At 28.8% G+C, this 14,085-nt stretch overlaps 2 protein-coding genes across 5 annotated transcripts; one reads left to right on the forward strand and one right to left on the reverse strand.

The window, feature by feature from the left end:
- Positions 1-4,384: 4,384 nt before the first annotated feature.
- LOC126852278 (sorbitol dehydrogenase-like) lies at positions 4,385-8,836 on the forward strand. 2 transcript variants are annotated; one of them, XM_050596924.1, is made up of 6 exons: positions 4,385-4,581; positions 5,518-5,775; positions 7,122-7,359; positions 7,463-7,641; positions 8,152-8,367; positions 8,501-8,836. In XM_050596924.1, the coding sequence occupies exons 1-5, from the start codon at positions 4,441-4,443 to the stop codon at positions 8,353-8,355; spliced, it is 1,020 nt and encodes a 339-aa protein (XP_050452881.1). In that variant the 5' UTR covers positions 4,385-4,440; the 3' UTR covers positions 8,356-8,367; positions 8,501-8,836. The 2 variants fall into 2 exon arrangements, with proteins under 2 accessions (XP_050452881.1, XP_050452880.1); XM_050596923.1 differs by lacking the exon at positions 8,501-8,836 and having other exon boundaries at positions 8,152-8,409.
- LOC126852270 (lachesin) lies at positions 8,501-13,778 on the reverse strand. 3 transcript variants are annotated; one of them, XM_050596900.1, is made up of 6 exons: positions 13,296-13,778; positions 12,588-12,829; positions 12,241-12,497; positions 11,762-12,165; positions 11,305-11,419; positions 8,501-9,953 (listed from the first exon to the last, which is right to left on the reverse strand). In XM_050596900.1, the coding sequence occupies exons 1-6, from the start codon at positions 13,342-13,344 to the stop codon at positions 9,818-9,820; spliced, it is 1,203 nt and encodes a 400-aa protein (XP_050452857.1). In that variant the 5' UTR covers positions 13,345-13,778; the 3' UTR covers positions 8,501-9,817. The 3 variants fall into 3 exon arrangements, with proteins under 3 accessions (XP_050452857.1, XP_050452858.1, XP_050452859.1); XM_050596901.1 differs by having other exon boundaries at positions 8,501-9,936; positions 13,296-13,768; XM_050596902.1 differs by lacking the exon at positions 11,305-11,419 and having other exon boundaries at positions 8,501-9,936.
- Between the last annotated feature and the right edge of the window lie 307 nt (positions 13,779-14,085).

The raw sequence follows: 14,085 nt of genomic DNA on the forward strand, positions 1-14,085 counted from the left end.
ACGTGTTATCGTTAATGTTATTTTTTGTAAAAAGTAACTCGTTGCCGTTATTCGTTACTGATTTTAAAAAGTAACGCGTTACCGTTAAAAAAATAACAATTCGTTATTTTCTATGGTCACAGTTAGGACAGAAAAATATATCTCTCTTTGTCGATCCTCCTTGCGTGCGTCATGGCTTCTCCATTAGTATAAGCTCTATGCTTTTATATCGAAATAATTTTATTCAATCAAAAATAATGCGCGTGATTAACGTGCAATTTATTGAATAAATATAAAATAATAGAAAACCAAAAAGTAACGATAAAAGTAACGACTAATTTGTTACCTGTAAAAATGTAACGACGTTACCGTTACCGTTACACACAAAAATAAGTAACGCTCGTTACCGAAAAAAAGTAACTGTAACGGTAACGACGTTACAAGTAACGTGTTACTTCCTAATCCTGAATGCAATGATATAATATATAAAGATTTTCTTGATGAAAAAATAATGTATGTTCTGTCAAATAAAATGACAATTTATCATGATTGAATTTTAATTACTTAAAATGTTTATATTATTCTTTTTTATTAGATAACTTCACATGTATAGCAGTCTTTAATAAGTATTGCAGTGTGACGCAGTACAAATAACCAAATTCGCTATAATTGAAAACAGGAGTGATGACGTTGATGGAGCAGTTGTATTAGATAATTAGATAATAATTCTCTTAGATATGTATTGATCCTAAATTCATTTATCGTGACACCTGATACGGTAGCAAACTTTAAACAGAGTATATACGATTGACATTAATACATTTAAAAATTCGAAATAATTGTCACTACGTGTGTATATGTGTATTTTTTATATGTATTGTCACAATCAGCGAAACTCTAGTATCTCTTTCAAAGTTAGAAATCTCTTTCCACGAAAAGATCAGGATAGAGGGGTAGCTTGTCCCATTGACCCAGTTTATCCCCGGGGGTTGAATGAACGGCGTTGAACGCCAGATGACGTCATTCTCGACCCCATTTCTGGTCTCTCCAGTGCAACCAGTTATCCAGCTTCGTGTCCCATTGACCCGAAATTTCTCATGAATTGAAGGACACATTCGTTCATAACGAGTCGATCTGCCATGCATGAATGAATTCTCCGCTTCTGTATCACTATTAAATCGAGGTAAGAAAAAATAAGTTCATTTTAAGGAAGTGATTTTCCATGTATTCTCTTGTGTATATAATAATGTATTTTATATTGAAATTTTACGGTACTTTTTTTGTTTTGTAAAACAAAAAGAATATTTGTTAACCATACAAGATACACATCTGAAATATTTGGAGTCCTTCGACATTTTTAGGCTCTTTGCGTAATGGAAATAACGTGTTTTATCGAAAGTTAAATCTGAATTTCTTAAGACTTGTCATGTGACTTTTATAGATTTTTCGCTGTCTTTCTTTCTTTTTTCTGAAAAACAAGAAATTAGATAGAAATAAGAATATAGTAAGGAAGAAATGACGATATTATGACATATTTTTTACTTACATAAGTTTTCAATATTATTGTAATTATTTTCACTCTCTAATGCTTCTGCGATATTGCACTACAATTAGTAAGATTACAACATTGCTACACGTTGTACAGATAAAATGTCCTCCATTAAACAAGATAAATAGAGTTTTCAATGTTATGTAATTAATATTAAAAACTCTATTTAAACACGTTATTAATGTACGAAAAATATTTTTTGTTTAAAAGTTATTATATATTCAAAATATTTCTCACAATATAACAGAGAAAAAATACATATATGTATATTAAAACATATAGGATGTCAACTTAAATATTTTTTTTGCAGTTGATGATATATAAAGGAAAAAATGCAAGATTTGAATGAGAAATAACGATGAAAAAAAATATTCTTTTAATTATTTTCAAGAATAATTTGAAGTCAACAATATTTTTATAATGGACCTATATATTGTTATTATATACACAGCATTTTGAAATTAAAGTACAAACACAATAATATATATATATATATATAATTATATATAATAACACGATTTTTAAATGATCTTAAATATAAAAATCAACAAATATATGATTTTTAGATTTTAATATTTCTTTATATATAATATTCTTTATATATATATATATATATATATATATATATATATAAATAATCTAATTAATATATTAATATTTCTTTTTGTTTCAACTTCCAGTATTCGTAAGTACTTTTTAAAAATCTATTTGGTTAAATAAATACTGATAATTATCTGTTTTTACATACATTAGTCTATTCAATTTAGAAATTCATTAAAAATTTATTTAACAATATTGAAAAATTATGTGATTTATATGGAATAACGATAATATATGTATATACATATAATTAATAATAGAAAACAAGGATATCAGGTATGATTTTAATTTAAGATGAAGTAAGAATAGAAATTCTGTTCCAGTTATAAGAAAAATATCTTGAAAAATTAATCATTCTTCTCTTTTTACATTTTTCAATCGAATTATTTTGTGAAATAGAAAACGTTCTAAAATTATAATGACATAAATAGCTGTTTTGACAATAACAAATAAATGTCACTTCTTGTCAAAGCAATATAAAGAAATGAAAACTTCTTATTTTATAACATTACTTTACAACATTAGTGATCCATTAATAAAAGGACAAAACTTTAAATATAAAATTTCTTACAAAAAATTTTGGTAATTAAAAGTGCAATGTTAAATGATTGATTATAATTATTAAAGCACAATATCTCTTCACAATTAGTAAGGTACATGATACTGACACCAGTACTTTCTAATAACCAAAAGGAATTTAATGGTTAATTGCTATAATTATACTGTAATTGCTGGGTTGTAATAATTTTAAAAATAATGTTTATGGGTTGTAATAATTTTAAAAATATTGTTCATTCTCTATATCATCATCCTGTTTCATATTCCCATTTTTCCCCTATTAAACTGTATGTGCAAATATTAAGGGGTCTGACCATCCTGACCGCTCGAAAATGGACTTATTTTTAAAAATCCGTAAATTCGAAAGTATAAAACAAAATTTATTTATTTTTGGCCACATAGTAGATTAGAATTTTAAGAATGTCTCTTATAAGTTTTAACAAAAAATATTTTAAAATGGCGCGGCAACTTGCCGTGGAAGTCCACGCGCGTAGCTGGCGCTAAGTTTATCTCAGTTATAATAAATCTAAAAAAAAAAATTTTTTTGCTTATTCGTGAATAGTGTGGCTACAATGTAGCGTACGGATTTTTTTTCTACTAGTGGGAAAATAACGATGAGCCGATGAAAAAAAAATCGTATTTTTCATAAAAATTTGACAAGAAAAAAATTAATAAAAAAATAATTAACTCATCGCAAAAATCATAATATCGATAAAAATATTATTTCACGTGCGAAAAATATTAGCGACTTTAAAATGTCGAAAAATAATCTTAACAATTTTTATATTATTATATTTTCCGTTTTAAGCTTTTTTTCTCTTTCAATTAGACTTTAGATATTAGATATTAGAAAAAAAGATGTTTAAAAGTGTAAGTATCAAATCAACTGGTATACCTAATAAACATATACACCTAATGCTATGTATAAAAAAATCAATCACGTGATTGATAGAAAAAACGTAGCAGTATTTTTGTTAAAAATAGATTTATTATATATCTGATTATTGATAATCTTTATCAATTAAATGTCCAGGTGCTTTATATGTATACAACATATATCCTAAAATAATTCTTTTTTTTTTAAATCTGCAGTTTTTTTAAAAAAGTTTAAAGTATTTTTCTTACAATGTTTCTATATATAATATTCTATATATAAAGTTCTTTTTCTTACAATATTCTATATATAAAGTTCGTTACATACAAATATTATAAGCTTTATTTATTATTATTAAATTATTGTAAAATGCCGTTTGAATGTAAGAATATGTAAATTATAATTGTAAGTAAACTTATTAATTTATTATAATATTAATCTCATTATTATTAGTCAATAGTTTACTTTTGTTAAAATCTCATCGTGTTTTTAATAATCGTATTTACTCAGAATAAAATTCTTAACATTTTTTTTTCATAAGTAAAATTATTTTTAAATTTAATTTTGATATTTACTACGTTTATTTCTGCTTTAATTGTACAGCTTATTGTTAGTATATCGTAATACACAAAAGTTATACATAGGTTATATTTTGTTCTTAAACGTTGTTATTTACGTTTTCTGCACAAGTCATGATCTTTACGTGACATTAAGCTGACAATCCATATCTCTAAATATAAAAATATACTAACTATGAACATATTTCTTGCTCAATCACTCAAGATGTGATAACATATACGCTTAAACTTATATATATCGAATGATAGGAACAGAATCTTAGTGCTCTTGATTCGGTTTAAGCAAAGTTACGCAATACGCGATGGAATATTTGAGTTTTGATTTGTCGTCTAAGTCGCTTATTTTAAAAAAGCGAGATATTCTTCCTAAGCCAGCAGCAAATGAAGTACGCATTAAAATTGCATATTCCGGAATCTGTGGGACAGATCTTCATATTTTGGAAGTATAAAACCATTATAAATATCTATAATTTTTTCATCATCAAAATTGTAAAATGTAAAAAATTCATAATGTGATTCTAAAGATATTGTATTGCAATTTCAAAAATATAATATCTGTGCAATTGTATCGTGCGCCATTGAAGGCTTTCCTATATACACATTATTTTACATATTTCCTTAAATAATGAGTTTAGACCAAAAATGTCCTAGTATATTTTTACGTAAAATTGAAGGTTTCTTCCAAGGAAATATATCCCATTTTATTTTAAAAAACCAAGTTGACCTCTAAATAACCTTGCAAAAACAAAGATGACTTCTAAACAACCTTGAAAAACACAATCCAATTCTAGGTCACGATATTATGTCCCTCTCGAAACCTTACAACTTTTGCGTAATACATTTTTTTTAAAACCTTGTCATTTGAAGATATTTCATTGTCACTTTTAAAATGCGACACCATATATATGAAAAAAAATATATATATATATATATATATATATATATATATTTTTTTTTTCCATATATGGTGTCGCATTTTAAAAGTGAAAATTATTTAATGCATTAGCAAAACGAATAGTTATTAATAGATTTGTGAAAATTTTTAAACTTTTCACGAACCTTTTACTTTTATAATTTTCAAGTATTGATTTTTAAATAATAAAAAATCTTGCCATACTTTACAAAATACAATAATATGTGAAATATATATATATATATATATATATATATATATATATATATTTCACATATTATTGTATTTTGTAAAGTATGGCAAGATTTTTTATTATTTAAAAATCAATACTTGAAAATTATAAAAGTAAAAGGTTCGTGAAAAGTTTAAAAATTTTCACAAATCTATTAATAACTATTCGTTTTGCTAATGCATTAAATAATACATTTTTGTCTCTTCGCGATATTAACGTAACATTTTCTTTCAGGGTTCCTTTCCATGCAAAGAGAATGAGCCTTTAACTCTTGGGCACGAATTTGTAGGTACGATCGACGAACTTGGATCGGAAGTGACCATATTTAAGGTCGGTCAACGAGTCGCCGTGGATCCTAACAGCGGATGCAACAAATGTGATCATTGTCACAACGCAAATTATCATTTTTGTAAATTCGGCGGTATAAATAATACAATAGGAATTTTTAGAGACGGAGGATGGGCCACACACGCGCTTGTTCCGGAAACGCAGGTATTATAATATACACAAGACGTTTTCCCAAAAAACCAAACATTTTATAAGATTACAGATTATTTAAGTCAATCTCTGAAATCGATTTTCACTTAATAAAAACGTCAAAGAAAAAACGTAAAATATCTACTTCCTGAACAAACATGGAATTTTCTAGACTTTCTTTTGCATTTGAAAAAATTAAATTTTTCCATAGGATTTTATTGGGATTCAGGAAATTTAAGAAAAATTCTCTTCTTCATAATTTTGCTTCGCTATATTGTAAACAGTCGACTATAGTAAATTATGCGTTTAAAATATAAATATTTATTTTTATCTCTCTCTGTTTTTATATATATTCAATTTCTTAATAAAATAGTACATATTACTTTACTGTAATTTTTAATGATAAAAAAAGGAAAATAATATATGCAAGTGAAAAATGTTTATCTGACGAAAATTATTCAGTTTTTTTCAAATACATTTACAAATCTGGAAATTTTAAACTTAAGATATTTTGTTCCTTCATAAGAGTAAAAAACATTAAAAAACGCATACAATAAAAATATTTATTGTAAAAAGTTGCATCAAAAAATCTTTAATAATTCTCTTTACCTGAAATTTTAAATAAAAATACTTACAAGATCAGAGAGAATTTTCAGAAAATTTATTTACAAGATTTGAGTAGATTCCTTGACGAGTTTATGATGAAAAATAAAGAGATAAAGAGTGGGGACTTAGAGAGTAAAGAATACAGGCTCGAGTATAAATAATGACTTTCCTCGCTATGATATGTTTTTTTGAGGAAAAAATCGATTCCAAATTGAAGGTAGAAAAATTTATCATTGTAAAAAAAGACTATGCCCAGTTTCTTATTGAAATTGGGCCCCCGTTGAACAACATAGCTAGGATTGCAGGGCATTAAAAGAGGATTCAAAAGTTCCATGGTACAATTTTGTAACAGGAGTTCTTTGAGTCTAGAACTGTCCAAAAGTTCGCTATTATGTACCCAAGCAAAACAGAAAATCACAATAATATCAAATGGCATCAAAATGACAAAATCATACAGATTATTATAAAGTAATTATGATGTCATTTTAATGTCATTTTAATGTTTTTTTTATGTCATTTGATATTATTGTGATTTTCTGTTCTGCTTGAATATGTATGTTAGGTAATTAAAATCTTTTGTTTCGTCACTTTGTGAATAACCCCTGATCGATATATTGTTCACTCCAAACTGGGCATATAGTTCTTGAAAACAACCGATTTCTTTTGAGACATTTTGTATATATACATATCGTCTTATCACATTGCAATATCTATATCTTATTCGCATCTATTGTATGTACATCTGCGGTTTGTAGGTTTATTTGATCTCAGATGAAATTAAAATGCATCAAGCAGTGCTGAGTGAACCTTTGTCGTGTCTTGCTCACGGCTGGGACAAGCTCAATCCCGTAAATGTAGGAAATAGAGTTCTTGTAATAGGTGCTGGTATCATAGGTTTATTATGGGCCTGTCTACTTCATTTACACGGTCTTAGGAAGACTGTCACTATTAGTGAACCGCAACAAAAACGGAGAGAACTCGCCGCCCACATTGGTAATATATTGAAAAATATATTGAAATATTATAAACATTATTTTTTGTGTAAATAATTTTTGAAAGAATTCTAATAGAGATATATTAATGCGTAAATATATAGGTCTAGATTATCAAGTTAAAAATCCAAACGAAATAAAAGAAGAGTTTGATATAGCCGTGGATTGCAGCGGCTCTGCTCCTGCGATGGAAGCGGCCATTTCTTTATTAGATCATGGTGGTCGCTTGTGCGTATTCGGTGTCGCTAATCCAAAAGCGAAGCTGTCAATTGAACCATTTCAGGTAAACTTAGTATATAGTCACAAGAACTATATATAGGGTGTCCGGCGTCAATCGCATCACCCGTCGTGTGCAGATAGAGCAGATAAAACTGAGAAGAAAAATCCTGTACCATTTTTTTTGATAACGCTTAATAAAAAAGTTATTATTGAGTGAAGTCTGGCAGACTTCATTCAGCGCTGACCTTTAGCTGGACGCACGTCAATGAGCCGCGTGCCTGGCATGTGTGCATGAGCGTTCAGCTGTTTACAGTGCCTCACTGACGTGCGTCTGGCTAAAGATCGGCGATGATTGGCCAGACTTTACTCAATAATAACTCTCTTATTAAGCGTTATAAAAAAAATGGTACATGACTTTTCTCCTCAGTTTTACCTACTCTATCTGCATACGACGGGTGATGCGATTGACGCCGGACACCCTGTATTCTTGTTAAAAATTAATTATTTTGTATTTAATTAATATTGAATTGTTATTGTGTTTTATTATTTCATTATTTTGTATGTACTTCGGCAGGTTTATAAGAAAGAGCTGACTATCATAGGTGTGATGGTAAATCCTTATTCTTTTCTTAAAGGATTAGCTTTGTTGCAGCCGATGTCTGAGAAATATCTCGATTATAATAAGCTAGGAATTAAGATATTCTCTTTGTCCCAATATAAAGAAGCTTTGGATGCGCTGAAAAAAGGAGAGATAAGCAAGGCTGTTTTCAAATTGTGAAATGGAATTTTTGTATGTTGGAATAGAAATAAATATATTATTTTTATAAAGTTTTATTATTATATTAATATTAGAGCCATAATATGTTTGACAGCACATATAAATTGTATTACAACGTATATAAATAATACTACAATTATTATAGATATTACGAGTATCATGGCGTCGAGATTCAAATACAAATTACGATATTAACAAGTATAAAATCGTATAAATTTGTAAAGAGTATATAAAAACGACGCCTGTGGGGTCTTCTTATTTTATTGAGATTCTATATTCTTATTTTTACTTTTGGAGGTTTTTACTATTGGAGGTTATATACCATATGATATGCCTTGTTAAAAAAAAAAAAAAAGATTTAGTTATAAGTGTGCATAAGTAGTCAAGAAACATGTGCCTGATGAAACACATTAAATGTTATCTTATTTACGTACGTACAAGTAACATACATAAATACAAATAATATATTGCCTAAAAACTATACACATTTATAATTTTATTTGTAATACGAATTACACTTTATCACGAACAAGGCACTAACATCAACATTATTTTCATTGTTCATGATGTTTCAAATCTTTTTATATTAACAGGGTAGCTGATACTTCTACTGTCAGGTTTCTCCAATAATATTAACAAATCCATATTGTCGACTTATTAACTACCAATGATCTGTCTATAAGATAATAAGATAATGTTATGTTTTTTATAACGTTATTATTCTTTGTTTCTTTCCATTTTTTATCAGTTGGCAGTGAAACCAAAAGATGTTTGTTATGCTATCTGCACGCGACGTTACATAATATCATATATCATCATAAATATGTATACTGGAATGTTATAATTTATATCTTACTAACATTTATGTATGTTATTGATCTCTATTCAGAAATTAAATGTGAAAGTTATTTTCTAATAATTAAAATGTTAACAAGTAGCAAATCAGCGTAATAGATAAAAATCATGTTACATTTATTATCATACACTTTCTTCTATTCTACTACTTTTATTCTTTTATTCTCATTTTTGTTTAATATTCTTTTAATAAAGTTAAAACTCTTCGATGTACAATGTGTAAAAATTGAGCAGCATAATTACGCATAATAAAAGGAGACAAGATCAATTATAGAAATTTAGAGAAAATGTATATAATATAGAGATTAATATAAAAATTTTAATAAAAATTATATAACATATCTATATATACATAAAAAGAGATTCTAAAAATGAAAATATTGTAAAAAAACTGTAGTGCGTTTAAAATACGAAAATAATGATATTAAAATTATATTAATAATTGCACCGTGATGATGATACAAATGTCACAAATGTCACAACACGCGCGTTTTTTATCGATGATATAAATCATTTCGTTTGTAACTATAAAAATAATCGTGTGATGAAATAGACAAAGTTAATTAGTAAAATATTAATTGAGGCCTTTATAGTTTAAGTTTTGGTTTTATAGCATTATTGCGACAACAATAAAGCTAATGATTGTATAGAGCCATTTTAAAAGATCGCATCTGTTTGCTGCTGCCCACTGAAGACCTGGGTAGTTAATATTTGGCATGGAAATTTCTGTAAATAACACACACCTGTAAATAACACACCTATATGTGTATATATATATATATATATATATATATATATATATATATATATATACACAAGGCAACGAAAAGTTTGACTTCGCTTCTAGAGTCGGGGTACGCGCGACGCCAAACTTTTCCTCGTGACATTACGAAACTTGCCGCTGGCACGCCTAGAATATACATCTCATGGTCTAGCCACGCGCATTCATTCGTCAATCTTTTTTAATTAATATTTCAATAATTATCGCGAAAATTGCAAAATGGTACAGAATTTTTCTGTTCAATTTGCTGTGTTCTACTCATTCAACGAGCGTTGTCTAGGGTGCTTTGGAACACTTTGGTGTGTGTGTGTGTGTATATACACGTAGATTCAAACATGAACGAGATTTTTTGAATAAGAACAGGATATTTTAACGCTCGTTGTTGTAACAAAAGTGCGCTGTTGGAAGCATGTCTAGACCTGCTCTAAGCTACGCATTTGTGTCTATAATCGTTTGTTCAATAAGCACAATGAATGAATGAAAGGTGCCTGTCTCGATTGCGCATCGTATAATTATTAAGTTTTTAATGCACAAATATGTTAAAACAGCTGAAATTTTGGAGATTACGTGTACAATTCGGTAAGAACATATTATCAAAGTCTCAGGTATGTAAATGGCATAAGTTTTTTGTGAAAATTGAAAAGAAATTGTAAATTTGACTTATCCACGTCGACGAAGGACAAGCATTACGCCTAAGAATATTCAACACATTCATGATTTTTTTGAAGACGAATAACCGTTCGTGAAATTAGTAAAGAGATTGGCATAATTGCATATTTATGGAAGTGTGCAAACAATCATGAAAAGGGAATGAAAATTACGATTTCGAAAAATCACTGCACAATGAATGCCTTGAATTTTGAATGCAGATTAAAATGCATTAAAAACCACAATTTTTCAGAGGCTTTTAAATCACCATGCAGCAGAAAGACACGCATTTTTTATGCATTCTCTCATATAATAAATTTGAACCTCTTAAAAAAGTCTTAACGGAAGAAAGATTTCCCAACTTGATGATGAGGTGAAAAACTTTGTGCGCAATTGATTTCATATTTGTCATGCTACTTTTTATAAAAGACGGATAAAAAAAACTGCCAATGCGGTGGCAAAATGTATAAGAATTAGTAGTGCTATGTAAAAATCATTCTGAGTTAATTTTTATGTATATTAATCGAATAAATAATTTTTGAAAACGTCTCGTTTATATTTGATTCATCCTAGTATATAAAACATATAGAAATTGAGAATCCATAATCAAATAATGTAATCATTTTAAACTTTCATTGCAAGAAAATATATAAAAAATAACTTACCTCATTATTGTAATTAATAAAACTAGAACTACCAAAGGTCTGGAAGCAACTGTAATTACGCCAGTTCCATAATGAGCTTGACCACAAGCTGGTGGGCAAACAGGGATAATGGTTTCTGCGTAAACAAACAAAGGAACATATCTAACATGCCATCTACTAAAATAAATCTATCGCAAATAATTAAAAAAAAAAATTAATAAATAAAAATGAAAAACAATAAATTTTAAAGGTAAAAAATATAAAATGCACATTCATATACACATATTGAATTTTATCATTTAAGCTACATGATGAATGTTTCATTTTCAGCATGCACAAATCAACAAATCTGAATCCAATATACGTAATCTCGTTTTAACTATATATAATCTCGTTTTAACTATATATAAATTATCTACAGGTAACATACAATATATAAAAATATAGGAGATTGGGTTCTCTTTTTAGATTTTCTTACCAAAAAGCTCAACTTTTGTTTCAGCACTGCCCAGTTTATTGGCTGCCCGACATATATATTCTCCATATTGTCGTTTTTCTATGGTAATAACTCTTATTGTCGTATCGGTATATTCGTCTGCAGTTGCGAAATGCGATATACTGTAATGCTGATTATTCGACAGTTGTACATCATCCTTGACCCAAGTAATAGCTGGTGGAGGATACGCCTCTACATGACATTCCAAATCCATATCATACTGTAAAGCTTGTCCGAGTCGTGGCCTCGGAGCTGTTATTACCGGCGCGAATTCAACCTCCACATTGATATTACGTCTAGCACCACGTCCAACGCCATTTTCAGCAACACAGTAATATGTTCCACGATCCTCTTTTCGTATGGCAGATATTTTTAATGTATTACCACTGTAATATTTCTAAAGTTTATACATAGTTTATCAAATAATTAATAAAATATAATTTATATTAATTATCCTATACCGATAAATTGATCCTCCAGTAGGTAAAATGGCATTATTCTCCCTGCGCCAAGATATTCTTGGCAGTGGAAAGCCACTAGCATAGCATTCTAGCATAACAGGTTGTCCCTCACTAACTACTAGAGATTGAGTCGAGTTGTCACTAATTATTGGTGGTCTACGAACTTGCAGTTCTACTTCTGCATTAATAAGATTATTCACAGATATTTGTATTCTACATTGATAAAATCCAGCATCTGTTTCTTGTATATCTTTAATCTGAAATTCAATTATATGCCATTAATGTTTAAAATATATGAATATATCTTAAATCAAAAGCATTTTGAGAACATTTTGATCAAGTCTTACTTGTAAGACATAAGTAGCGGATGCTGTATCGTGTCTAATAGCAAATCTGCTGTCCCTAATTATCAATGCAGTGCCGGTAGAAAGTGCCACTTGCTCATGTACACTGTCCCTGTTAACTTTTATCCACAAAACTGGATAATCCTGCGCATACTGAATGGAACAATGTAGCTCTACAGTCTCACCAATATCTTTAATTTGTTCTTGCGATATATAAGATATTGTTGGAGTACGTTGAGCCACAACTGAAATAACAAGTTAAAATTCATATATCTAGATTGAAATATGAGCTATATTATCGCAAACTGTATTATTCATCAAATGGCAAAAATGAATAGTTTTATTTCGAGTAAATATGATGTTAGAAATAAAAGATATAATGTACAGAATTTTCACAAAATAATATCCCAAAATTACCCCAGATTATGATGTACTAATACTATATATTCTTAAATTTTCTAATTTTAATGTATTACGATTATCATTTAATTTGCAAGAAATACTTTTTTTGGCTACATCTTTCAGGGGCTGTATATTAGAAACGGAGTATTTTTTCGAACACATGTTTATATAAATATTTTTTTTTTATTTTGATTTGAGAAGGCTCCCCTTAAATTTTTCTTACAACTTTTTGAAACACTCTATATATCTCTCAATACAGTTACGTACATAAAGTATACATGCTTGATTTACGTTAATGTATGTATTTACCTGTCTGAAGAAATGCGCATAACATAGCTAAAATGACAGCACACATCATGACACACCCAATATTCAATTCAGCACGAAGAACGTCCTCAGCTTCTCTCCACGATGCGATTATCGCTGTTCTTATTTGCGAACATAGGATTTCTCCTTCCAATTTAACGAAGCATAGATTAAGTCTTATTCATTCAAAACGGTGCAATGCGTGCGATTCTATTCAACGATATAAATCACCTATTCAAAGTGATCGGCGAAAAGGAACAATAGTGCGTTCGAAGCTGTCCAAAGCGTCCTAAAAGCGTCCACGGGTGGGACAGGTGTCTCAGTAGATCTGTTCGTTTTAGCTGAACTGGCTGCACTAGTTCAGAGTTTATCTTTTTCTTTTCAATATGGAGAGAAAAAGATAAAGGTCTGTTCGTTTTAGCTGAACTGGCTGCATTAGTTCAGAGTTTATCTTTTTCTTTTCAATATGGAGAGAAAAAGATAAACTCTGAATTAGTGCAGTCAGTTCAGCTAAAACGAACAGACCCAAACTCTGAATTAGTGCAGCCAGTTCAGCTAAAACGAACAGATCCACAGTCTATTGACTGATCATGAGCATTATAAATATGGCGTACGATGCGACGTCCTTAGACAAATGTGAGTTAAAAGTCTCGTTCTTGTTGTTGATCTTATTTTGCTACAGTTATTGTTTTAATTAAATCGATTACAAATTATAATCTGCAATTGTAAAATTAAAATTAATTAGTGTAGCATTCTATCAGTGATATTGGTAAATTATTAATATTTTTCGATT

The sequence above is a fragment of the Cataglyphis hispanica genome, chromosome 10 (genome assembly GCF_021464435.1).
Source record: "Cataglyphis hispanica isolate Lineage 1 chromosome 10, ULB_Chis1_1.0, whole genome shotgun sequence".
Taxonomy (NCBI): Eukaryota; Metazoa; Arthropoda; class Insecta; order Hymenoptera; family Formicidae; genus Cataglyphis; species Cataglyphis hispanica.